This window comes from Petaurus breviceps, unplaced genomic scaffold (genome assembly GCF_028583685.1).
Source record: "Petaurus breviceps papuanus isolate PSGF00001 unplaced genomic scaffold, PetGlider_PUasm1.0 90977, whole genome shotgun sequence".
Lineage (NCBI taxonomy): Eukaryota > Metazoa > Chordata > Mammalia > Diprotodontia > Petauridae > Petaurus > Petaurus breviceps.
This window is the reverse complement of record NW_027187391.1, coordinates 40,821,462-40,847,380: the sequence shown is the minus strand read 5'-3', so window position 1 is coordinate 40,847,380 and position 25,919 is coordinate 40,821,462. Positions and strand designations below refer to the sequence as shown.

Here is a 25,919-nt window from a genome sequence, read left to right as displayed (position 1 = left end):
GGTTTTATTTATTTTTTTAAAAGATGGCTTATATACTCTTAACTGCCTTCAAAACAGAGGTGACAAGTTAGAAGAGAAGCAGAACAGAGTAATAGTTTTATTCTGAGACAAGCACACTGATTGTCTGGGAGATAAGACTCAAAGAAAATAACTATAACATACATTTTTCAGACTAAGAAATTTTTTTCAGTAAGAACCTGACAGAACTATTCAACTATTTTGAGCAAAAAATAAAATAAAAGTGTAACATACAAAACGATACCTTTTAATTATATTTACTATCTCTTGGAAAAGTGCCTTTTCATCAGCAGCATAGGTGACTTCTAATCTTGTAATTCCAGAACGAATAAGTAATGGAGTCTGATTTCTGATACCTAACAAACAAATAAAATATTTACTGTATGTCATTCTGTTAAGTTCTTTTAGTTTTATTTTAAAATAAAGTTACCAGAACCTTCTCATTACAATAAGCTTGTGTAAATAAAAATATAATCCATTTAACCAAAATTTTTAATATTTGCAGTAATATACAAATACATTTTAAAACTTCCTAATTTGGGGGCACTTAGGTGGCACAGTGAATAGAGTACCAGCCCTGGAGTCAGGAGGACCTGAGTTCAAATCCAGCTTCAGACACTTGACACACTTACTAGCTGTGTGACCTTGGGCAAGTCACTTAAACCAATTGCCTTGCCTTCCCCCCTCCAAAAAAATCCCCCCAAAACTTCCTAATTTTATGAAAATAGAATTCAGGAAATCCATTATTTTGCTTGTTATTCTTTCCTGTGGTTGGAATTTCTCCAGGAACAGAATATTTTAATAACTATAGTTACAGCCATTTTATATATTTTTATTGATTGAATGTAGTGGCTATCTAGAATGGTTACCATGTAAATCTGTAAAGAAACAATCCAGTGTTCTCCAAAATAATTTACAAGGTAGATAATGTGTATTTAGACTTAAAATACATATTTACATGAAGAAATGAAAAAGAAAATTAATAGATTTAATGAATTCCTTTTAATAATTTCCAAAAGCAGATTATATTAGTGGGGCAATCCAGTACATAAATACATGATAAAGCAGACAAATGGTACATTAATGAGTATGGGATGTCATTTGCATGCTCTAATTTTCATGCACATGGAGGGGGGTAAGTGTTCACAATCTAAATTTTTATATACTATTTTTAAAATGATTAGTTATACAGTTATGTATAATTTTAGAATCTTAATATTTTATAGTTTTATACCTTTACTGATAATTAAATAAGTATGCTAAAATTGTAGCCTACATTTTTGTTTTGGGCTATTAAGCAAAAATTTCTGAATTGGCTTACCCTTCTAAAGATTAAGAGCAGATCTTCAGCAGTGAGATCCCCTACTTTCATGGAGTTCTTCTAAAATTCAGGTGTTGCTTGGGCAGTATTATCATTTATCTATAGTTATGTAATAAACAAAAGTTAAAAATACCTTGGTTGGAGATTGTGCTGTCTTTATCAATTACAATTACACCTGTGAGCTCTGTTTTATCTGTATCTGGTAGTGCTGTATCTGATGAGATAGAGTAGAACAAAGCACATATAGGATCAAATTCAGGATCTGGCTCCAAGTCTCGTCTGGTTCGAGCATGCAACTCCACACTGATGAGTGTCAGATTTTGGATCTGCAAAATAGAAACAAGAAATGTGTTTATCAATGAGTCATGCCTTAAGAGTTGAAAAATGTTGACCATGTGGAAAAACAGGCATCCTGAGGAATTTTTAAAAAACTTTGATATATTTTTTGCATAATTTTGATTTTTATATGTACCCAAGGATGTGTATTTGTATGCATTTGTCAATATATTTATGCTAACATATATAAAGTGCTCTGCAAGTTTTAAATTGCTATATACGTTCTAGCTATTAAAAACATGCATGTATGTATGTATATGCACATATATTCATCATTTCTCCTCCCCTATTTTTATTACTTAAAAGATGTGGCATCTCTTGAATAATTAAAACATTTCTAGACACTGTTTAGAGTTTTTCCTGTTGTTGCTTTTTTCTGCAAAGCATTCTCTAAGGGTCCTATATACAAAAAATATTCCATCCCCTGCAACAAAGAATAAGAGGGGAAATGAGCGATTTAATAAATTAACTAGTATATCAACTGAGCTTGACAGTATATGTAATGTTCTACACCCAGAGATCCTTAGCTCTGCAGAGAAGGGAGGTTGTACACTTTCTCATCTCTTCTCTGGGACCAAACTTGGTAATTTTTAATAGTAACTTGAGATAAACTTTTATTGATACCTTAGTTTTCATGTTGCCTCTTCCTTCCCCTCCTAGAGAGCCATCACTTGTAACAAAACTTTTTTAAAAATTTCAGCAAATCAATATATTAAAAAACTTTGACATTATATGCCAAACATCTGCAAGGGAGGGGGAGGTGTCTTCTCTTTTCTTCTTTGGGTCAAAGAATCTTCTTTATAATTTTGCAAGATTCATTTTTGATTATTTTATACTGGTTGTTCTTTCCATTTACATTGTTATAGTCATTGTATATATTGTTTACTTAGCTCTCTGCTTAGATCATTTTGCATCAATTCATGAGGGTCTTTTCATATTTCTCTGTATTTATCCTTATGTTCATGGACCACAGTTTACTTAGTCATTCCCCGCTGATGGTTATCTACTTTATTTCTAGTTCTTTGCCACCACAAAAAATATATGGGGGTCTTCTTTTTATCAATGACCTTTTGAGGTATATGCCTTTGGGTCAAAAGGGATGGACATTTTAGCTACTTTATTTGCATAATTTTAAACTACTTTACAGAAAACGAATTCACAGTTTCACCAACAAATGAATTAGTGTGCTTGTCTTTCCACAACCCCTCCAAAACAGACTTTTTATCTTTTGTCTTCTTTGCTAATATGTTGGGTGGAGTTGTTTTGATTTATATTTCTTTTATTCATAACATGGAGCATTCTTTCATATTGGATGTTAACAGTGTGAACTCTGTCAAGACCTTTTGCTTTTATATAATGGTGTTAGTTCTTTATAAACACCAAGCCTTTATAAGAAATGCTTGGCATAAAGATCTTTTTCCTAGTTGACTGTTTTCCTTTCTCAACCTAGATGCATTAATTTAGTTTGCGCAAAAGCTTTTCAATTTCATGTAATAAAAACTAATTTGTCTTTTGCCCTTCTCTCTTATTTGATTTCTGACTTGTTGTTAATGGTATATAAACTACCTTAAAAAGAAATATATGCTTAAAAATGAAATATATGCTTAAAACAAAAGACAAAATTTTGATAAATGTGATATAGTTGTCAAAAAAGCTAACTTCGTGAACTTAGGCTATACTAACATGTGTGAAACGTCCAGAGTAAGGCAGGTAATAATTCATTTTTTATGTTGGTAGCTCAATTCCTCCCAGTTTTGAGAATCACATTTTAATAGGGAAATTAGATTATGTCCAGAGGAGGGTAACCAGTAAAGGAGAAGAGCCTAGGAGATATATGAGGAATATCTAGAGATATGGATATTTAAATTGTTGGAAAGACTAAGCTATGAGTGGTTAAAGGCAGAGGAAAAAGGGATAATATAGCTATGTATAACTTTCTTAAGTAGGAAGAAAGTAAGTAGAAAGAAGGAGCTGCTAAATCAGTTCCTAACTTAGGCCACTAGGTGCCACTTCGATGATGTCCTAAGTAATACTGGAGGAAAGTGCCAAAAAGCTTTCCCTGGTTAGGTGGATAAATATGAATAATATCTAAATTGGGATGATGAAAGTTGATATAATTAACAATTAGATATAAAAATGAAAAATTAGTTTTTAAGTGATTAAAGGAAAATTAAAAAATTTTGTGCAAGGTTCTAGTTGGCCAAAGGGAGATGAATTTCGTTAGATCAATAGTCACTACTTAAATAAATATGCCCTTTAGTTTTGAGTTAGAATTGTGTGAGAAAAAAAAGCTATGATGACCAAGAACTATTATGAATACATTTGAATTCAGTACCTCCAGAAGCTTAAATTCCAACTGGGGAAGAAAACACACTAAGGGAAGCTGGAGCACAGTGCTATATAGAATCAAGAAATATAGGTTCTGGGGCGGAGCCAAGATGGCGGAGTAGAAGCAAGACCCTCCCCCGGCTCCGGCTTTCACCCTCCCCAATCCATGTAAAAAGGGAACTCTAAACAAACTTTGGAGCTGCAGAACCCACAAAATGACACAGAGAAGCTAACCTCCCTCTGAGAACAGCCCGGCAGGCCGGCAGGAATCAGCCAGCACAACGCTCTGGGAGCCGAGCCCAGCACGGCAAGGCTTTAGCCCCAGGGCGGGCCTGACCAGCCGCCAGCCAGAGGGACTCCTGATCAGCAGCAGCTGTGGCCGTTTCCAGATTTATCAATATATAGATGCGAAGGACAAGGTGAGACGCCAGTGCAGTCTGGACTTTGGGACCCAGTAAGTGGGAGTGCGTGGCTTTTACCCCCGGGGCGACAAACCGCTGAGACACCAGCACAGCCTGCCAGCGCCACGTGGCAGCTTCAGCTCCTGGCCTGCAGAGTGTAGGGGGACCAAGCAGCAGTCTGAGGGGTCATCGCTCTTGCTTTAACCTGCTTGGATCTGGATTGCAGTCTAGAGCGGAGGTCCTGGGGTGTGTGTCCAGCTTGCCAGAGCGTGTGGAGACCTCAGAGAGGGCACCCATCTAATACCTCTGGCAGTTGAGAAAACCCCAGCGTTTGGGACGAAAACTCCCCTGTCTGGTGGCAGAGTCCTACTGTGGCAAAAAGCCCAAAAGTCAAATCATTGAGTGGCAAAATGAGCAGGCAAAGGAAACAAAGCAGAAAGAAGATCCCAACATTACACTCCTATTTTGGGGATAAGAAGGAGCAAGGCATGGAACAGGAGGAAATCAGTGAAGTCAGAACTCCTGCACCAAAAGCTTCAAAGGAAAATACAAGCTGGTTACAGGCCATAGAGGACCTTAAGAAGCAGATAAGAGAAGTGGAGGAAAAATTGAGAAGAGAAATGAGAACGATACAAGAAAATTATGAAATGAGAGTCAACAGCCTGACTGAAGAAAATAATACCTTAAAAAACAGACTGACTCAAATGGCAAAGGAGGCTCAAAAAGGCAATGAGGAGAAGAATGCCTTAAAAAGTCGAATTTGCCAGATGGAAAAAGAATCTCAAAAGCTCACTGAGGAGAATCATTGCTTCAGAATTAGATTGGAGCAAATGGAAGCTAATGACTTTATGAGAAATCAAGATGCTGTTAAACAGATCCAAACAAATGAAAGAATAGAAGGCAATGTGAAATATCTCATGGGAAAAACCACTGACCTGGAAAATAGATCCAGGAGAGATAATTAAAAAATTATTGGACTGCCTGAAAGCCATGACCCAAGTAAGAGCCTGGAAAGCATCCTCCAGGAAGTTCTCAAAGAAAACTGCCCTGATGTTTTAGAACCAGAGGGCAAAATAGAGGTTGAAAGAATCCACCGATCACCTCCTGAAAAAGATCCCAAAAAGAAAACTCCTAGGAATATTATAGCCAGGTTCCGGAATTCCCAGATTAAGGAGAGAATATTACAAGCAGCCAGGAAGAAACAATTTGAATATTGTGGAAACACAATCAGGATAACCCAGGATCTGGCAGCTTCTACACTGAGGGACTGAAGGGCCTGGAATGTGATATTCCGGAGGTCAAGGGAGCTGGGATTAAAACCAAGAGTCACCTACCCAGCAAAACTGAGTATCATGTTTCAGGGGAAAATATGGTCATTCAGTGGAATACAGGACTTTCAAGCATTCTTGCTGAAAAAACCAGAGTTGAATAGAAAATCTGACATTCAGATACAAGAAGCAAGAGAAGCATGAGAAGGTAAACAGGGAAAAGAAATCATAAGGAACTTATCAAAGTTGAACTATTTTTTTTTAAAGCAATCGGGGTTGAGTGGCTTGCTCGGGGTTACACAGCCAGTTGTTGTTTCTGGGTGTGGTGCTGAGTGTCTGGGCCCGGATTTGATCCGGGTCGTCCCGGCACTGGGGCCGGTGCTCTTGCTTGCTGAGCCACCTGGCCAAAGTTGAACTATTAACATTCCTACATGGAAAAACAATAATTGTAACATATGAAACTTTTCTCAGTAGTTGAAGGGATTAGAAATATATATATATACATATATATATATGTCTTTATATGAGGGTATGCGGGCATATGAATACATATGTTTATGTGTGTATATACGTTTACAGGTATACATAGATAGAGGGCACGGGACCAATTTAACAGGAAGGGATGATACTTAAAAGGTGAAATTAAGAGGTGAGAGGAATATAATGAGAGGAGATGGGGAGAGACAGAGTGGGGCAACTATCTCATACAGAAGAGGCAAGGGAAAATGGTTACAATGGAGGGGAAGAATAGGAAGGCAAAAGGGAATGTGTCAACCTTATTCCTATTGAATCTGGCTTGGGGAGGGAGGGAAATACACACTAAATAGGGGATCTCACCCTCCAGGAGAATAGGGGGGAAGGGGTTGTGAAGGGAATGATGGAAGGGAGGGCAGGCTGGGGGGGAGGGAAGTTGGAAGCACCCACTTTTGAAAAGGGACAGGATCAAAGTAGAGAATAGAACAAGTGGGAGGTGGGATAGGAGGGAGGGAAATATAGTCAGTCTTTTACAATACATCTACTATGTTATTGTTTTGCATTAGCCACACATGTACAACCTATACTGAACTGCTTTTCTCCCCAGTGGGGGTGGGTGGCAGGGGGGAAGGGAATGAATCTGGAATTGAAAGTTTTAAAATCAAATATTCAAATATATGTATATATATAAAAAAAAAAGAAATATAGGTTCTTTTCCAACTCTTCTGCTCTCTACCTGCGTGACTTTGGGTACTTACTGGGCATTTATGGGTCTCAGTTTCATTATATGCTTATGACAAGACTGAAATAAGACTGGTCACTTATGAAAAAGTTGATCACTGAGATTCTTTTCAGTTCTATAGTTTTATGATAAGTTCAAATCTCTAGTTATTTTTTTAATGTCTTTGTCTTTTTCTGATACCCCTCTACAGAAATTTGGGTATTTTTGCTTTTTTTTTTTTTTGGAGGGGGAAAGGCAGGGCAACTGGGGTTAAGTGACTTGCCCAAGGTCACACGGCTAGTAAGTGTTAAGTGTCTGAGACTGAATTTGAACTCAGGTCCTCCTGACTTTAGAGCCAGTGCTCTATTCACTGCGCCACCTAGCTGCCCCTAAATCTTAAGTTATAAATGAAAATGAATTTGATGTCTTCCTCATAAATTATAAATTCCATCTTTTTTTAAAAACTGGGATGATTATAGGAAAAACAGTAAAATGAGACAATATTTTCAGTTCCACTCTTGCAGTTTTCTCAGCTGCTCTCAGGTATGTAGTACCCTCAGTATTTCTCCAATGACCCTTATATAAAGACTTACTACCAGATCCATCATTCACACTAAGATGAAAATGGATAATAATAGTAATGTATTAATTCTCTCAGGGATATCTACATTTCATCAGGGATCAGAGCTTTGAGCTAAAGGGACAAAGCTCTAACCAATAAAATTTCAGGCATTGGCCAACAAGTATAAAGAATGGGGATTTCTCTAGTGAGGTCATCTGTCCAGCCCTTCTAGAACTTAATCTGTCTATACATAAAATGTTTATGTGTTAAGTGTAAGATAGTTAATGAGACCCCCCATTAAATTACTGCACAAATATTAATGATTTATTGTTGCTATCTGCTTGACTTATCTATGACTACTGACAGTACAGTATCTGATTTTAGTGGCTTTACTGTAATAGTTATCAATTTGAGGAAATCCACTCATGTGTTTTAACCTTAATTCCTATGATATCCATTAATACAAATTTGAAAGATAGTTGGCTGGATTTCATGTGCATTAACATAGTGATATTTACCTGTGATAAAGAGATTGATTTGGGTATCCTGAATGAATGAAAAAGCATTTATTAAGTACTTACTATGTATAAAGCATGGTAGTAAGTTCTGGGGAGACAAATAGAAAAACCAGACAGTTACTGCTCTTGGGAACTCACATTCTAATAGGGAGAAAACACTTACAGGAAGTTTCAGCAATAAGTCAGATGGAAAGGTCCAGTGTCAGGGTACAGCAGCAAAGCAGGTGGAAAGCATTATTCATTTCCCTGAACAACACATATCTACTTCTGATACTAAACAATTTGACAATGCCAAGAACTTCGGTAGTGATAATCTATGAAGGCTAAGAAGGTGAAGGCTGTAGCACCTGCAAAGGCAGTTGCCAGGTGACATCTCCACAAGGGTTGTCCCCTGTAACAATGGTTATGGCAGCTGTACCAATAGCACCAGAGGTGGTGATCTGGGGTTACTCCTATTCCTGGGGTTATCGTGCTTACCTACCCATTGGTAGCAGTTGGTCAGTTGCTGGTATTTGTGGAATCAGGGACACAGGGCCCCCTCTATTTGAGAATTGCAAGAGCCAGCCTGAAAGCAGGATCTCACTAGCACCAGGCTCCAACTTTGGAATAAACACATAACAATGTTACTGTTGAATGAAGGGTTTTTTTTTCTTAAGGTCATTTAGCTTTTAATATATTTTGGTCTTTCAAAACTGAATTTTAGTAGTGAAGGATTCATATTTACATAATCAACTATGACATTAGAATCATTCCCTTTGAACTCAACATCTCAGGCCCCACCTTGCTAAATTAGGAACTTAAGAAAATGAAGTCAGTAAGAACAGCTAAACCAGACCCTAAAATCCAGATATGACACTACAAATTAGTCTCAACAGTAGAATCTTGTTTCTGAGACTCCCTTTTTAAATATGTATTTATTGTAATTGTAAGAATGTAATTTAATCCATGACTTCATTGACATGGATATTACTTCCAAAACTGTGGACTGAAACTCATCTCTGCAATCTAATCCCCATCCATAAATTCTTCCTATGTGAATTATTTGTAGGGTTTGAGGTTTTTCTTTAGTTCTTTTGACATTTTATGAATATGAGTACTGGGATATTATCCTCTGCTTTTCCTGTTTAATTAGCCAGCCTCATTTTCTGATCATATATATGCTCTGTATGATAATGATAGCACTTCTTGAATTCACTATTGTTCTATTGTTGGTAATACAATGCAAGCTTACTCCTACTGTGCAAATCTCAATTCCCTTTTGGGTTGCCTTCAATGTTGATTCTTTGGAGAGCGCTGTGTTTAGGATTTGCAGGCATTTCAAATTACTGCCAGAATATTGGTATTAAAAATGGGTTTTAGTTTTAGGAATAAATTTGGATCACTGAAAGTGCAATTTCTCAAATACAATCCCACTCATTTCCATTTATGCAGTTTTAGGGCAAGCTCACTGTCTATTTATCCCCAGTCCAATATGAACGTGCTGATGGACTCCTCATTCAGGTGCATATCAATAGTCAGAACAACAGGTACACTTCATTCGTTTTTCTCCCATGTGGACAGTTAGGCAAAATTCTTTTTCAGTGGCCATGAATTTTGTTAAGCACGTCTTGAAGTATTTTGCAGCCTGATAGAATCAGCACATCATCCCCAAAGAGGAGTATCTGGAGAACTTTATCATCTAGAGAAAATTTTTCCATTTGAACTGTGCACTGGATACAATGAATAACCATGGCTAATAACTAGTTTGCACAGACCATCATGTGTTGACTTGTATGATATGGAAAGTCAGGAGATTAATGAATAAAATTATCTCTGTGATTGTATCTAACAAGGAATCTTATATGAACTTGTATAGAAAAGGCACACCTTGTTGAATGACAGACTTTAAGTATGTATTCTGCTATAGAAAGTTTTGGCTAAAAAAGAACAATAAATAATAAACAGTAGAATCTAGTATGCGTTCTCTGTTTTATTCAATTCTTTGACAAAGAACATGTGTCCTGCTGTAGAACATCATTTGTGAAAATCTGCTTCTTTCCATTCTCTTACTCTTATTGAGAATACCCTGGATACATATATAAAGAGCATTCTCATAAGAATTTTATAAATGAGAAATAAAGCATAGTGATGGGTGGGTACTGATGTCCTTTTCATTTCTTTTCTTTTTGCTTTTTGGAGGGGGAAGGTAGGGCAATTGGGGTTAAGTGACTTGCCCAAGGTCACATGGCTAGTTTTTTGTATTAAGTATCTGAGGTCGGATTTGAACTCAGGTCCTCCTGACTCCGGGGCCGGTGCTCTATTCACTGCGCCACCTAGCTGCCCCTGATGTCCTTTTCTAATAATAACATTTCATTTTAAAAGTATGTACCTATTCTTCAGGTATCTTAAAAATTTACTTCTCTTCTACTCCCCAATGCTTTCAAAATTTTATTGCCTTCAACATGGATTTCTTCTGTCCACTTGTTATGGTTCAGCTACTCTTGCTGTCTTCATTTTCTTAAGTGACAACTCCATTTCCTCATATTGCACTTAGTCATTCTAGACTAAAGTATTAAAAGTCTAAATATGGTGGTACCATTGTACTAGATCATGAAACTGAAATACTATAAAAACACTGTCAAATTTCTTCCATTTTTTTTCTGTTTCTGTCCTCCCAGTTTATTTTATAAATGCCCTTAGTATGATCTTGTTAGTTGGGTCTCATCCCAAATTTTGTATAGATCTGCTTTCCCTTACACTATACCTTGCTGTTTCATGTAGCCATATTATTAATAATCATTCATCATCTCCCTCTGTAATATTTTGCAAATGAGTTTATACTCTAAACCAGTGTTTTCCTTGGCTGTCATGTCTTTTTGTTTGGCAAGGAGATTAAAGTGTTTGCAAAGCTAAGGTGGTGTCTACTTTCTTGTTATGGTGATTATTTTATATCAGCTAAACTAAATGGTCAACAGAACCACTGGCTTTTTTCCCCCTTTATTCCTTTCCTGTATCCTTTTCACTTTATGCTTTCTTCTACTTGATTTTTATCTTTATTCTAATAAGTCTATGGTCTGAACCATGAATGTAGCTGACTTGTAAATGACATTTGCGTTGATAACTAGATGTTAAGAAATGATCTATTTCATTTATTGTGATACTGTTTGGAGCTCACCAACTGCAGTACTTTCCAAGTTTTCTTAAAGAAGGGTGTTCATGACATATAGAGGTAAGTTTCTGAAAAGTCTAAAATCTTTCAACTCCTTTGTTCCTAAACTCTGATCTGTATTTTTCATATTTTTCACCATCTTTTACTATAGTCCCCTGTTGCACTAAATTTACTTGTTTGGCAGTTTTTGTTAAGTTCTTTTTTTTTTTTCCATTTATCATATGCAATTTACTTTACATTAAAGAGTTATTCTGCCCAGGAAAACCCACAGGTAGGGTGCAAAGCTTTAACCAAAGGAATGGTTCTCTAATGGTGGAACATGAGGCACTGCAGGGCAGCATGCAAGGCATATCTTGTTAATGCCAGAGGATGACTGCTTGACTTATTTAACCCAGCCTCCAAGCACACAAAAACCAACAGATTCTGAACAGGATCTCAGTCCCCTCCATCTGAAGTTGGGGAAGGCTATCTCTCAAGTCCAAGGTCTCTTCCCCCCCTGCAGGAATCTTCCTTTCAGCATTCTAGGACAGGTGATCAATCATCCAGCCTCTTGATAAGCACATCAAGTGTCAAAGAAGTTCCTTTCCATCGTTAGAGAGTTGTCTTTCTTAACAAGGGCTGAAGTTTGCCTCTCTCTCCCTCCATCCTTAAAAGGAAAGGAGAGGATTCACAGGCCAGGTAATGCCCAGTGACCCTAGGAGTGAGGACACCCTTGAACAGGCAGAGGCAAGGAGAGATATAAAGTGTCAAGCTCTTAGGGTGTCCCAACATGCCTCAGAAGGCTGGATTGATGATTCCCTTTTGGGTGCTTAGAGTCGTCACAACAGGCATGGGGGTATAGGGTGGTGATGGCTCCCTGGGAGGTGGTGAGCATAGGACTGGCTTCTGAATGACCTCACTATAGGGTGGTGGGGCTCCAAATGTGGCAGGTGCTGGAATCTCTAGGGACACAGAAGGGTTATTGAAGGATACTGACACTGGCACCTCTTGCTGGGTTGGTGGCTCCAGCTATGAGACCCAGCTCGGCACAAACACTTTGAAAAGCCACAGATATAGAGGTGAGGGATGATGACAGGAAACTGATGACAAATGTCTTCATGGGGCCAGAGAAATGTTCTGTCTTCATGCAGTAGTCGGTGCCAGAGCACTCAAATCCTCCAGAGCAGACAAAGTGTACTGGGCACCCACCAGTTACCTGTTGGAGAACTGCCAAGGTGCTAAAAAGCAGACTGGGAAAAAAGCTGGAGAGCCTAGAGACCCAGGAGTGCGGCATCCTGGGCTGGTAGATGAAATCTACTAACTTCTGTGTGTTGGAGGGAAGGAGCTTGTTAAGTTCTTCATAGAAATTTTGTGCCAATTCATCTTCTGAAAAGTATATTGGTGAATAAACTGTGATTATCACTGTGGTGTTTTTTTTGCTTATGCTCACTGTGAACACTGCAAGATGAGATAACCAAATAACCACTGAATTGTCTTGTTGCTTTTGGCCACATGATGAAACCAATTCCAAAGAGAACCTATAAGCCATCCTTCTATTTACTGCAATTTCCCTCACGTCTCTTGGCTTCAATCACAGTGAGAATGTAATACTGATATGGCTCAGTTTGTCTGGTAACATACTGACTTATTGGTCATAGACAAAGATCTCACATTTAAAGCACCATTAGTTTAGTGTTTATAATAGATAACCTAAAAATCTATGATTCTTAGTACCCTCTACCTCCTTTTCCATCATTTTGCTATCAACACTACAGAAGTAGAAAGGGACAACTCATGGCCATTTTATATTTTCCTTTATTTCACAGTTTGTCATGGCCAAAGAATTCATCACACTGTGATCATCACACTAATCTAATGGTTAAAAGTTTGTCCTTATTTAGCTAGGTTGGTTCTTGGAAAGTGGACACAATCTATCACTGGAACTATAAATGAAAATTTTTTAGATTATTGGTACTGGCAGAGCTTGTGGTTCGCTGAAATTGACTTTAAGGATCCAGGATTACCTCCATGCCATCACAGGCACCAAAATGGGGCTTTTTTAAAGGATCAGTTAGGAGGAATAAGGATAAAAAATGCAGACTAAAAAAGACATAGTTTTATATTATTACACTTTCACTAAAAAAAATGGGCTAGAAAAATATATGCCATCTTGCTTAGTATTAGAAAAAAAAATTACCTCGTGTAAGGCTTTTGCCTCTTGTAGGTTTTGCACGCTGACTTTGAAACCATAAGTATTGTTTAAAGATGGTCCTTCAATCTGGGAAGTTTCCTTCTTTGGGGCATTTACAGCTGTAAACTGATTCTATCAAAAGAAATACGCACAGCCAGAAAAAAAAAGAAATTATTTTTAAGAGTTAGCATTTTGATACTTTTAAAATATGTACTGATATTAATGGAAGTCACCCACTTTAGTCATCTTCAGGAAGAATCCACCTTTATTTTATTAACATCCTTTTAATGTTAGTATGGTCAGATACCGAATTTGGGCATCTCCAAAAATGTTTGATATCACCTATGAGTAAAACATGTGAATACAACCCCAAGACCCTGAAAATGAAGAGTCTCATAAGAAGTTGACATTTACATATCATGAACATTCATCTTGACCCGAAGCATGATAATCAGAGTCAATAATTCTGCATCCATTTTTTGCCAAAGTAGGTAAGAGTTAATGATGTTTTCACCCTATCATAGAATGTTGCCTAAAAAGATTATTTAACCAAAGCATTATAAAATTTTTTTTTAAAAATCAGGATTCTTCATTTTCTTCAAAAATAAGATTCCTCATAGCAAACCTCTAAGGTGTTCCTTAAATATATATACATAGCTCACATTTATTTCTACAATACAGAGTTTATATATACTTCAGAAATGGCAACTTTTGTCATCATATGTCATTTTAGCAGACCAAACAGAAAAGCAAAATGCTTCAAAAATTCAAAACCTAGATAAAACAAAATCTGTTGCGGTATGAGAAGTGGGATATGGGTGAACAAGTCATTTTCACAGTGATCATTTATATTTCAGATGATGTCTAATATTTACTTTCTTCACATATCTATATACTTTCACCTTAGCATTAAGTACCAACATACGTTTGGTACTTGTATATAAATACTCACAAATTCCATAGAATAAATGTTAAATCAATGCTTCTCTTTCATATTATGAAGTACATTTAAATGAAAAATATCTAATAGTATATTCTGAGAAAAAAATCAATAGACAAAAAAGGACATTTTTTTCTTGAGATAAAAAAAGTACTTCTGTGAGCTCTGATGTCATGGATTACTTTGATTCTGCCAAAAACTAATTAATGTATTTGTATCCTCATAATGTATATTTTGTCTGTCAACACATTTTCTTTGTAATACTTACATTTACATGAAAGAATCTTTTAGATTTCAATAATAAAAAACTAAAAAAGGGCAATTTTTTGCTGTTAAAATCAGATGAGATGATATAAAATATAAGTACAAATAAAAATGTTTCTAATGAGACACAGAGGGTATACAGAGAACTTAATTGAACCTAATATAAAGGAATGGTTCTTCCACATGTCTTTGAGTATATTTTGGCATAGTTACCTTAGCTTGTGTTAAGAGAACTCTTCTAAGAGAGTCAGGACTACTTCCTTTCCTGTGAGTCAGTTTCTGTGTTTTTAGTTCTGTAGAAAGACATTTATTATTTAGAACGTAGGCCAAAAAAGTTAGGTTCCTTATGCTTTCCACTCAAATCCTTTACTAATACCATACTCTATCTATCCCATTCTCCTACCACTTCTTTTAAGCTCTTACTTCATCAATCACTTGAACTCTCACTTCTCTTTATCTCTTACTATCTAGTTGCTTCTTTCTGTTAGTGTGTTCTTAATCCTTATAAATAAACCCTCCAACCAAAAAGTTCTATTATCCTTGCTATCCTCTCAAGTTAGTTTCCCCTATCTCTCCCATATCCTTCACTATGATACTTAGGAGTCACTGCTTCCATCTGGTCACTACCTATTTCTTTAACCCTCTGCACTAGAGCTTGTTTTCATTGCTCCAGTGAAACTGCTCTTTTCAAGGTCACCCATGTCCAATCCAGTTCTCAGCCTCCTTGACCTCTTTGAAGTATGTGACACTGTTGATTACTTTGTAATTCCACCAACAATGCTCTGTTCTGATACTCTTCCTTCCCTTTTTACATGTCCTTATTGATTTCCTTTAATTGGCCCCAATGTCCTTGGCCCTCTTCTTTTTCTCTAGGATCTCACTCATTGCTTCAAGTATTACTTCTATGGAAATGATTCTCAAATGTATGTCTAGGGCTATTCTCTTGAGCTCTAGTCCCAAATTTACAAATGCCCATGGACCATGTTCTCTTGGAATGTCTTAGGGAGATACTAAACTCAACATGTCCAAAAGTAAAACCCATCACCTTTCTGTAGGAGAAAAAAAAAAACAAAACAAAAATAGCCTGCACAACTTTCCTCTTTTTTGTTGATGAAGCAACTATTTTCCCAGTAACATAAGCTTAAAACTTTTTGTCACCTTAATATCACCTTTTATTCCTTTTCCTCCCTTTACTGAACAATGGATGCCTAGATGATGGGTTCTGTTTCCATAATATTTCTTGCATCCATTCTCTCCCTTCCATTTCTCCTGCTGCTTGTTACATTAGTTCAGGTCCTAATCACTTCTCAAGTAAACTTTTAAAATAGCCTTTTAAGTGATCTCTTTACTGCTATTGTCTTATCTCCAATCCATCCTTTTTACTCTATTGCTAAAAGCAGTGTTCCTAATGAATAGATCTGACCATATTATCCCTCCCCTTCATTCTTCTGCTGGCTGTGCTTCTTCTATCTGTGGACTTTGCTAACATGCCTCAATAGTTTTCTCACCTTGGAACTCCCCCTCTACACCTGGGGCCTTCTCACTCTGGAACTCCCCTCTGTCATGCTGACCCTCTTCTCCCAATGCTTAGTTACTTCTGAAGTCTGCATTTTGGGGACAGACCCAAGGCAGTCATGCTTCATTCCTCTCCTGGCTGTGCTTCTGATTCTCTGGACTTCACCTTCACCTTCATGCCTTTCTGTGCCCACCTTTCCTCCATACTCCCTGCTTTTCAGCCTCCCTTTATCTGTTGTCTTACTTTATTAAAAAGCAGGTTCCTTGACAGCAGGAACTGTCCTCCTTTTTGCTATTATTTGTATCACCAATGAAGGCAACTAAGTGGCACAGTAGAAAGAGTTCTGGCCAGGTTTCAGGAAAAACAGAATTCAAATCTGACCCTACTCACTAGCTGTTTGACCCCAAGCAAGTCACTTAACTTATACTTGCCTCAGGTTCCTCAACTGTGAAATGGGGATAATAACAACACAGAACTGTTATAAGGATCAAAGAGAAGATATTTACAAAATACTTTAGCAGAGTGACTGGCACATAGTAGGCACTCCATATGTTATTACTTTTTCCTTCCTCCATCCTCACTGGCACATAGTAACCATTTGTTGTTGCTGAGTTCTTTTAGTTGTGTCTGACTCGTTTATGTCCCCATTTTGGGTTTTCTTGGCAAAAGCACTGGAGTGGTTTGCCATTTTCTTCTCCAGCTTATTTTACATGTGAAGAAACTGAAGCCAACAGGGTTAAGTGACTTGTCCAGGCTCACATAACCACTAAGTCTCTAAGGCTAGAGTTGAACTCAGGAAGGTGAGTCTTTCTGACTCAGGCCTGCCATTCTATCCACTGCAACCTAGCTGCCTCATAAGCATTTAATAAATGGTGACTGTATGCACAAAAATCTTCAGTGACTTGCTATTACCTATTGAATCAAATACAAACTCCATAGTCTGAGATAGTTAAGGCCTCCTAAAATCTGGATACAGTCTTTCTTTCCATTGTTACATTGGATTCCTTTCATATATACTCTATTTTCTGGCCAAACTGGATCATTCACTTTTGGCACTTCTGTGCAAAAGAACCGTATGTATGGAATAAATTCTGCCCCATTCTGAATCTCTAGACCTGTCAAAATCTTTTCCTTCAAGGCTTAGTTTAGAAGCCATGAAGCCTTCCCCAATTTCACCAGCTAGAAGTAATCCTTGAATCTTTCATGTTACTATGACCTCTCTTATGAAGTTATAAAATATCTTATTAGTTATTTGTCTATGCTTTATTTAACCCATTATAAGCTTCCAGAGAGCAAGGAATATTCTCTTTTCATATCTCTTATATCCAGAATCTAGTTACTATAATGCCTTACATAATAGGCATTTAATAACTTTAGGCTCAAAGAATCAAGTTGGAGTTATTGACTCCCAACGTCATCCATACCCATAGTTGGAATATTCTCTATGATGCCTTTAACAATAGTGGAAAGAGTACTAGATTTGGTGTCAGAAGAACTGGGTTTGAATTCTGGATTTGCTACTTATTACCTATGTGACCTTGGGTAAGTCACCTAACCTATGTGGGACTCAGTTTCTCCATCTGTAAAATGAAGTTGGACAATATGATCTTGAAGATTTCTTCCAACTCTAAATCATGAGATTCTGTAAACAGTTATCTAGTCTCCAGTTAAACACTTCCCAAAACAGTGAAGTCATTACCTAATGAAGCAACCCATTCTACTTTTGTCCAGTTTTAATTTCAGAAAGGAATTCTGGATATCAAAGTAAAATCTGGCTCTCTATAACTTGCACTCATTGGTCCTACTTCTTGACCTTGAGAATTAATTAAAAAAACCCACCAAAACAATAAACTGCTTCCATTCCCACATATCAACCCTTAATCTACTAGAAGGCAACTATCCTATCTCCCTTATATTGTCTCTTCTTCTGGCTAAATTTAAACAATTCCTTCAACTGATCTTTTATCACAGGACCTTCCTATGGTATGGTTTCAAGTACCCTCACCATCTTGGGCCTCCTACCTGGACATATTCTAGCTTGACAATATTCTTCCTAAAATGGAATATTCATTCTGAATGCTGGCTTGAATCCATGCCCAAACCATTTGGTAACCTAGGACATTTACAAGACCTGAACATGATGACAATGAACCAGCTATTAGGAAGAATATACCTACACTTGATATTCCATGAAAATTTCCTATGTGGTAACCCACTTCTATACACTTTTTGTTTTGTTCCCTACAAGGGAAATGGTTTTCTGACATTTCTGTCTACTGAAATCTTTGCCACACTTCAAGACTCAGTTAAAATATCAAATCTTCCATGAAGACTGAACTGTTCTTCCAGATAAGTGCATGTTTTATGTCTCCTGTTAATTTTGTTCATCTGAGAGTGGGGCTTTCTATTTTTCATGTTTAACACAGTGCCTTCCAAATAGTAGTTACTTAATAGATGGGTTCATTAAAAGTCCCTGGTCTTCCTTCACAAAAATAATTTCTCATCTGAACAAATGCACTAAGGTTTTAATAATATTTTATAAGTCACTGAATAGTAAGAAACATAAATCATAAAATTATAGTTTAATTCAGTGGGTTAAAATCTATGAAAAAATATTTTTGATTCCCATTGGATAATACACATTATTATAGTCTTATCCATTGCAAGAAATACTGGGGCATAGCTTTTTGTTTTAAACTTACCTCTTGATAAAGGACTAATATCAGTTGCTTCAGGTAGAACATCTAGACGTCTTCTCTGGATGATGGGAGTACTATGAAGGCAATATGAATCACATGTTCCATTTTTTGCTTGAAATTGACAGGGAGATGTAGTTTGAGTTTCCTGGGCCTCAGTGTGGGGGCTCTCCTGTATGCCATTTTTAGTTGGTTTGGGGAAGTTTTCCATAGGGAGGGAACTCATTTCTTTTGGTGATGGGTTTGTGTTGTGCATCTTACAGGATTTGTCATCTATATCTAACAATTTGGAATCTGGGGATGCTACTTGTTGCCAGGGAGGAAGTACTGGAGAATCTGGGGAACTATAACTGACATAAAAATCGCCATCCTCATCTTCATCTTTTTCAGGCTCCCCTGCCAAAGCCACAAGTGGCAGTGTTTGATTTTCAACTGCAGTTTTACATTCTATGGAATTAACCTCTGAGACTTGCATACTAAGCTCAGAATCACGTAAGTCTTCCTTAGTCCCTGTTGTAGAAGGAACTATATGTAAGACAGTATCACTTTGGGGAGGCACTACAGGTCTGTCATCTTGGTGAACTGGATAGCCTAAGTTCTCAGTGGATTTTACTACTTCAGTTGGCTCAATTTTAGGCAGCTTCTTGGAACGTTCATACTCTTCTTTGGCTTGAAGCCATGCTTGAACTAGTTGGGGGTTTGGGGCACATTTACAAGGCATAATCACAATTTTTTTATCTTCTATAGTTTTATGGCTATTGTTTGATCCTTTATTGGCCACTGTCTGGCCATTACGAGGTGGTGATCCTGGTCTTGGATTCTGAGTCATTGCTGAAAAAGCTGTTTTCCATAGTCTCAATCCTTCAAGTGAAAAGTCTCCTTCAAATTCAGCCAGATCATTTGGAAGCCTGGTTTCTACCATGAGAAGTCGTCCTCCAATCTCCCTGAAATGAAAGCATTTTAGTGTTCTGCCTTAAAGGAAAATATTGAAAATTTTCATTCCTTAACTACTGGGATAGTAATAAATCCTTCACAGACTCAATGAAACCCTCCAAAATTTTCAATTTATACCCAGATATTCTAAAGAATCTGCATGCTCATAATACACTTTTCAGTTCTCAGTATAGGTGTATGGATATCGTCTAGGGTCCCTAGAAAACATCATCTCTTCCTCAGGGAAAGACAGTGGTGGTATTGTTGTGTCCTCATAATTTCCGGAATAATTTATATGCTTTGTCTTATTTAAATCTAATAACTTTTGAAGAAATGCGCTACTACCAAACAGAAGTTTCACAATCAGATTCCTACTACTGCTTGCTTTATTTATTTATTTTTGTTTTTGGAGGGCAATTGAGGTTAAGTGATTTGTCCAAGGTCGCACAGCTAGCTTTTGTGTTAAGTGTCTGAGGCTGGATTTGAACTCAGGTCCTCCTGACTCCAGGGCTGGTGCTCTATAGTGAACCCCTTTTTAAGCCCATTTGATGATTATCTATCACCACACCTAATTAGTTCATTTGTATTACATAGGAGGGAATTTTAGCATTTAGTGTATGAAGTAGAGGTATATCATAGTCTCAGATTACTCAGAGAACTTAAGAGCTGGAAGAAACCTTGGCTAAGTCCAATGTTCTGCACACTTCAGGAAATCCATATGCCTTTACAGCAGGAGTTTTTAATCTGGTGTCCATAAACTTGTTTTAAAATATATGATACTATATTTTGACATAATCAGCTTTCCTTGTAATCCTATGTGTTTATGTATTTAAAAACATTTTTCTGAGAATGGGTCCATGGGCTTTACCAGGTTGCCAAAACGGGTCCATGGCACAAAACAAGTTAAGAACCTCTGCATTATAGCAACCTTTGCTTGAACATCTTCAGTAATGTGGATCTAGTTCATCTAGTTCACTACTTAGAGATAGCCTACTTTCCCTGTTGAGAAGCAATAAATGTTTTAAATTCTTTTCCTCCTCCTAGACTGCTCTCCTTGCTAAGCTTTTTTTTTTTTTAATAAAGCAATCGGGGTTAAGTAACTTGCTCAAGGTTACACAGCCAGTTATTTCTGGGTGTGGTGCTAAGTATCTGAGCCCGGATTTGATCCCCAGGTCATCCTAACACTGGAGCCAGTGCTCTTACTTGCTGAGCCACCTGGCTGCCCCTAAGCAATTGGGGTTAAGTAACTTGCTCAAGGTTACATGGCCAGGTGTTTCTGGGTGGGTACTAAGTGTCTGAGCCCGGGATTCAATCCCCAGGTCATCCCAACACTGGAGCCGGTGCTCTTACTTGCTGTGCTACCTGGCCGCCCCTGCTAAAGTATTTTCTAATTTTTAACCAGATTCCCTGATCAGATTCCAATTCCTTCATGGAATCATTCTTGATTGCTCTGGCCAGAAACCTTGCTTCCTCTTTTAAAGTACTATAGAACTTACTCTACTTTAACATTATATCATGTATGTAATAAATGGTGAAGTTCCTTCTATTATTTCCTGCATAAGCCTTTTAGACTTCTTGTCCTGATCTGAATATACTCCATCAATTCTACTTCTAGCTCCCAGGCTGCCCTGGCTATGAAATTTTTCTTTTTGGTCTGTATGCAAGGTCATTAGTTTTTAGCTTCGGATTCCATCTTAGGCTCTGCATATAACAATATTTAACTATGGTTTTTTTTTTCCGGGGGGGGGGGGGCAATGGTAAGGCAAAATTTTGAAAGATTTATTTTTGTCTTTCACTTTTTTTGAAAGGCAATGTAGTGTAGTTTAGTTGATAGATATGGGCTTACAAGTCAGAAGATCTAGGTTCAGACCCTACCTTTGAAATGTATTCCTTGCATGACCCTGAACAAGTCACTTAACCCTTCAATAACTCATGAACTTTCTTGTAACTGTAAGTGCAGGGAAGGTGCTAATCTGAGTTAGAACAGGAAATCCCTCATCAGGAATTCCCTATACCAATTAAATCACATGTCCATTCCAACTGCATTTTATTTTGGTGGTTTCTGTCTTCTCACAAACCTTCTTCTTAAATAATTTCTAGCAGGGTGTTCAAATCAGCTTCTCTATTCTGGATCAATTCATTTTACATACGCCTAACATTTAAACTCTTTTTGCAGTTTTCTTTTTATATTGCCTGCCCAAACCAAGTGACTCCTATTGATCTTTGTACTTCAGAATCTGATTTCTGCCTATATGTGATAATATCTTTTCTTATGCATCTTCTCTTGAGCAATTCTTCTTGAAATTTCAGAGCTAAAAGAGAGTAGAGTAGCCATCAGGCCCAACTCATACCTGAAAAAGAAATCCCACTATAATCACATGACAAATGGTCATCTAACTTTTGCTCGAAGACTTCCAAAATGGGAAGGGAAGAACTATTATTTCCCTATATGGTCCAGTAAACATACATCATTCGATTAGTGATTCGAGACTGGAGTGCAGGAGAGAGGTAAGAAGGCTTGATATATAGATCTGGCAGTCATCTGAATAGAGATGATAACTGAACTCATGGGAGTTAATGAAGTCACAAAATTAGAGACTGTAGAGACATGAGGACTTAGGAAAGAATTTGAAGTAACATCAACAGTAAAGGGGGGTGATATAACAAAGGAAACAGAGATTAAGTAATTCAGTTGGACAGACAGGAAGGGAAACAAGAGAGAGTATCATTAGTAAAACAGAAGCAAGTATCCAAGAGGAGCATATGATCAACAGTGTTGAATGCTGCAGTGAGGTCAAGAAGGATGAGGACTGACAAAAAGCTATCACATTTGGCAAGTAGGAGTTCACTAGTAACTTTGAAAGGGCAGGTTCACTTGGATGATAAACTCAGAATCCTAACTGCAAAGGGATGAGGAACGACAGGAGAAAAGTGAAGGCAATAAGTATACACAGTTTCATCTAAGGGTGGCTAAGAAATGGAACAAAGATATAGAATGAAAATTAGAGTTGATGATAGAGTCTAGTAAAAGTTTTTTTCCTCTTTCATTTAGTGCTAAATAACAGCAGATGACACTTATATTGTTTTCCATTTTACATTTGTTATCCATAGATTTTTCACAGAATTTCTTATTTGGAAGCAACATCAGTAGACATCTAGTCCAACTATTGCTGAAAAAACATTCTTTCTGCCACATAATTGACAAGTGGTTATCCCAGCTTTTTACCTAAAGACCTCCAGTCAGGGTCTACTGTCACAATCCATTCCACTTTGGTACAACTGTTAGGAAGTTTCTCTTTCTATTGCACCGAAATTATCCTTTCTAAAACTTCCACTCATGGTCATTTCCTGCCCTCTGAGGTGAAAAAGAACAGGTTAAAGCCTTCTTCCACATGAGAGGATTTAAAAAATTTGAGACAACTATTATGTACTCCCTGAGTCTTCTCTCTTCCAGGCTAAAGATCCTCAGTGTCTTCAACTGGTCCCCTATAGTAAGAATTCAAAGTTCTTCATCATCTTGTTTAAAGTTCTCTAAATACTCTCCAGTCTATCAATGTTTTCTTGTTAAAGGGTTGTTGTTGTTTTTTTTAATGATTGGGAGGATGTGGTTATGTGTGTGGGCAGGAAAGAAGCAATCGGTTCATGGGGAAAGCCTGATGATTATAGAGAGAAAGGACATGATTATGGGAACAATTTGCTGGAGAAGATGGAAGGGGTTGGGATTAAAGATATAATGTAAGAGAAGTAGATCTTGGTGTGGAAGATCAAGACATCAAAGACTGGAATAAAAGAAAATACAATAGGGGATGATTTTAAGATATTTTGAAATATAGAGAAGTGGAGAAGAGGGAGTTCATGACAAATAATGCTGATTTTCTCTGATAACTAATAATTCTAACACATCAGCTCTTTCTCTGGAATTGTACTAAATCCTCAAATATAATGCAAAGACTCCCTGTCTTCCACTTTTACATATAAGAATTTGTGCTTTCATTCAGTACATGAAATGAGTGAAGAACACTACTCAACATTTTCAATAAAATAGTCATAGAATCACAAAGTTGGAAGGAATCTTGGATCATCTTGTCCAGCCCCTATTTGAACAGAAATCCTCTCTCTCCATCCCTAAAAAGTGATCATCCAACCTTTAAACAAAGTTTCCAGAGAAACACAAAACTTCCATAAACAGCTGATTCTACTTCTAGAGAACTCTAATACTTTTGAAGGACATTTACTCTTCTAATTCTTCAGAATTTTTCTGTCAGATGAGATACCATATTCAAACCAATTCTTACACCCTCCTATCAGAACCTGCAATGACTGCCTGAAATGCCCTCCTGACCTTTTAGAATCTCATTTCCTTTAAAACTCAGTTTAAGTGTCACCTACTATATGAGGCCTTTTCTAAACCCCCTAGCTATTAGTGCATCCCAAATTACTTTGTATTTACCTATATACTATTTGTATTTATTTATATATGTATATTCTGTTTCTAGTGAGATGGGAAGCATGGTACAATAGAAAAAACCCTGGAAGATAAGATGATAGGGACAGAAACAGGGACTAGACTTATGATTTCATAGACATAGGCAATGAGAGGACCTGCTCTGTTACTTACTAGTTATTTGAACTTGGGCACATCATTTAACTTGTGTATGACTCAGTTTCCTCATCTGTAAAACTGGGAGTTAGAACAGATGTCAGAGGTCCCTTCCAGCTAAAAATCTGTGACCCTGGGACAGAAGCTAAGTTCCTTGTGGGTAAGAGCCATTTTGTTTTTGTATCTGTATCCCTACTGCCTAGACCCTGAATGTTTAAAATGAGGCATTTAATTAATGCTTGTTGATTTACTGATTGAATTTACATAGCTCCATTAAATTTCTTATGTGGCAACAGATTAATTCCCATAACATCCCCTTTATATCAAACAATTTACTCTAGTTTCTTAGATTAAGAATGAATATGCTTGGTAAATATCCTTGCTATTAAGTTTCAGTGCAATGGAGATACTAAAATCTTAAACAGAAGTTCCTATATAAGCAATTCCTTTAAAATTCAGACTTCTAGATCTTTCTATAAGATGTTAATACATGTCTTGTATATAATACTATGTCAGGATAACAATGAGGAAGGTATGATATAATTTGTTTTTGAAGATGGGTTTCTTTGTTAACTGCGATAACAAGAAATTCATAATGAACTCTTTGCTCAGTGCTTTGTTTAAAGAAAACAAACAAAAAACCAATATCCTTGTTCATTTTTAGTTCCTATATTCCCACTTCCAAAGCAAAGTGTTTGAGAGAAGTTTTGCTGTATTTTCTAATGGTTTATTTTCTATCTTTGCTCACTACTAAATTCTCTTCAAGCTCTCCAAAGTCTCAAGTTTTAGTTCTTCATACTGTTCTATATTTAGGACTTAAGAGATTAATGTTGTGGCAAAATTAACTCTAAGAATGTACATGTCTCATTTTTGTTGATAACTATGTATCTAATTCTTCTTGTACTGGTTTTTGAAGCTCACTACCTTTCTATCTCATGGCCCATTTTGATTAATTTTGTATTTATGCATATCTAGTGTGTCAATTTTATTATGAACTTGTGTGGGTTATGTTTCTACACCAAATCTTGATTTTTAATACATCCTTAATTTAGTTATATCAATGAAAAGTCATTTTACATGTAAAAAACAATCTCCACTGAGGCATTAATAAATGACTAGTACATTAGCACTTAGATGAATAGGCTAGGAGGACTACATTTGGTTCATGTTAATATCATTTGAAGATCAACCATTAAGGCTCATTGTGAAGTAAATTTGAATTTCAAGGAATATTCCCAAGAGCCCTTTTTTCTTGGACATTATACTTTGTGACCAGATGTCAGTCCTAGCATAGTCTCTAAGGAAACCAAATCTTTCTGTGTAGTGAACAACACTTATGAGACTATGTCCCAGTGTTTACAGTAAGAAAAGACTGCATAGAGTTTCTATTTCCTTACTGATAATTTTAAGGACACTAAGATCAAAAGGTCAGTCTATTCATATAGTATCAAGAGCCCCACAATTCTGAAACAAACATACCAGCAGCTGCTACAGAACTGAAGAACTGGAAACAAACAAAAAAACTTTTAAGAAGAACAGTGTCATCTCTGTGTCATAAGTTTAGGAACCCCCACAGAGAACTGAGACGGAGAGACCATGTTGTAGGGAATAGAGTATGTTGACTTCTTCCTGCACATTACAGAAACACTTGGTGCTCTTCTTCATGGAAAAGTTGTGTGGGAAGGGACTGCTAGGGATGAAGAGG

At 37.0% G+C, this 25,919-nt stretch overlaps 1 protein-coding gene and 1 pseudogene across 2 annotated transcripts in view; both read right to left on the bottom strand.

Annotated features, from left to right (window-relative positions):
- Positions 1–25,919, bottom strand: part of REV3L (REV3 like, DNA directed polymerase zeta catalytic subunit) — a 257,192-nt gene that overhangs the window by 87,516 nt on the left and 143,757 nt on the right. For both annotated transcript variants that reach the window (XM_069077037.1, XM_069077038.1), the window contains exons 14-18: positions 18,688–19,625; positions 14,683–14,762; positions 13,272–13,397; positions 1,473–1,665; positions 263–374 (exon numbers count right to left, since the gene is read on the bottom strand). In XM_069077037.1, coding sequence (XP_068933138.1) covers positions 263–374; positions 1,473–1,665; positions 13,272–13,397; positions 14,683–14,762; positions 18,688–19,625 — 1,449 coding nt within the window. The remainder of the gene's footprint in view (positions 1–262; positions 375–1,472; positions 1,666–13,271; positions 13,398–14,682; positions 14,763–18,687; positions 19,626–25,919) is intronic.
- Positions 7,140–13,254, bottom strand: LOC138152941 (transmembrane protein 92-like; annotated as a pseudogene).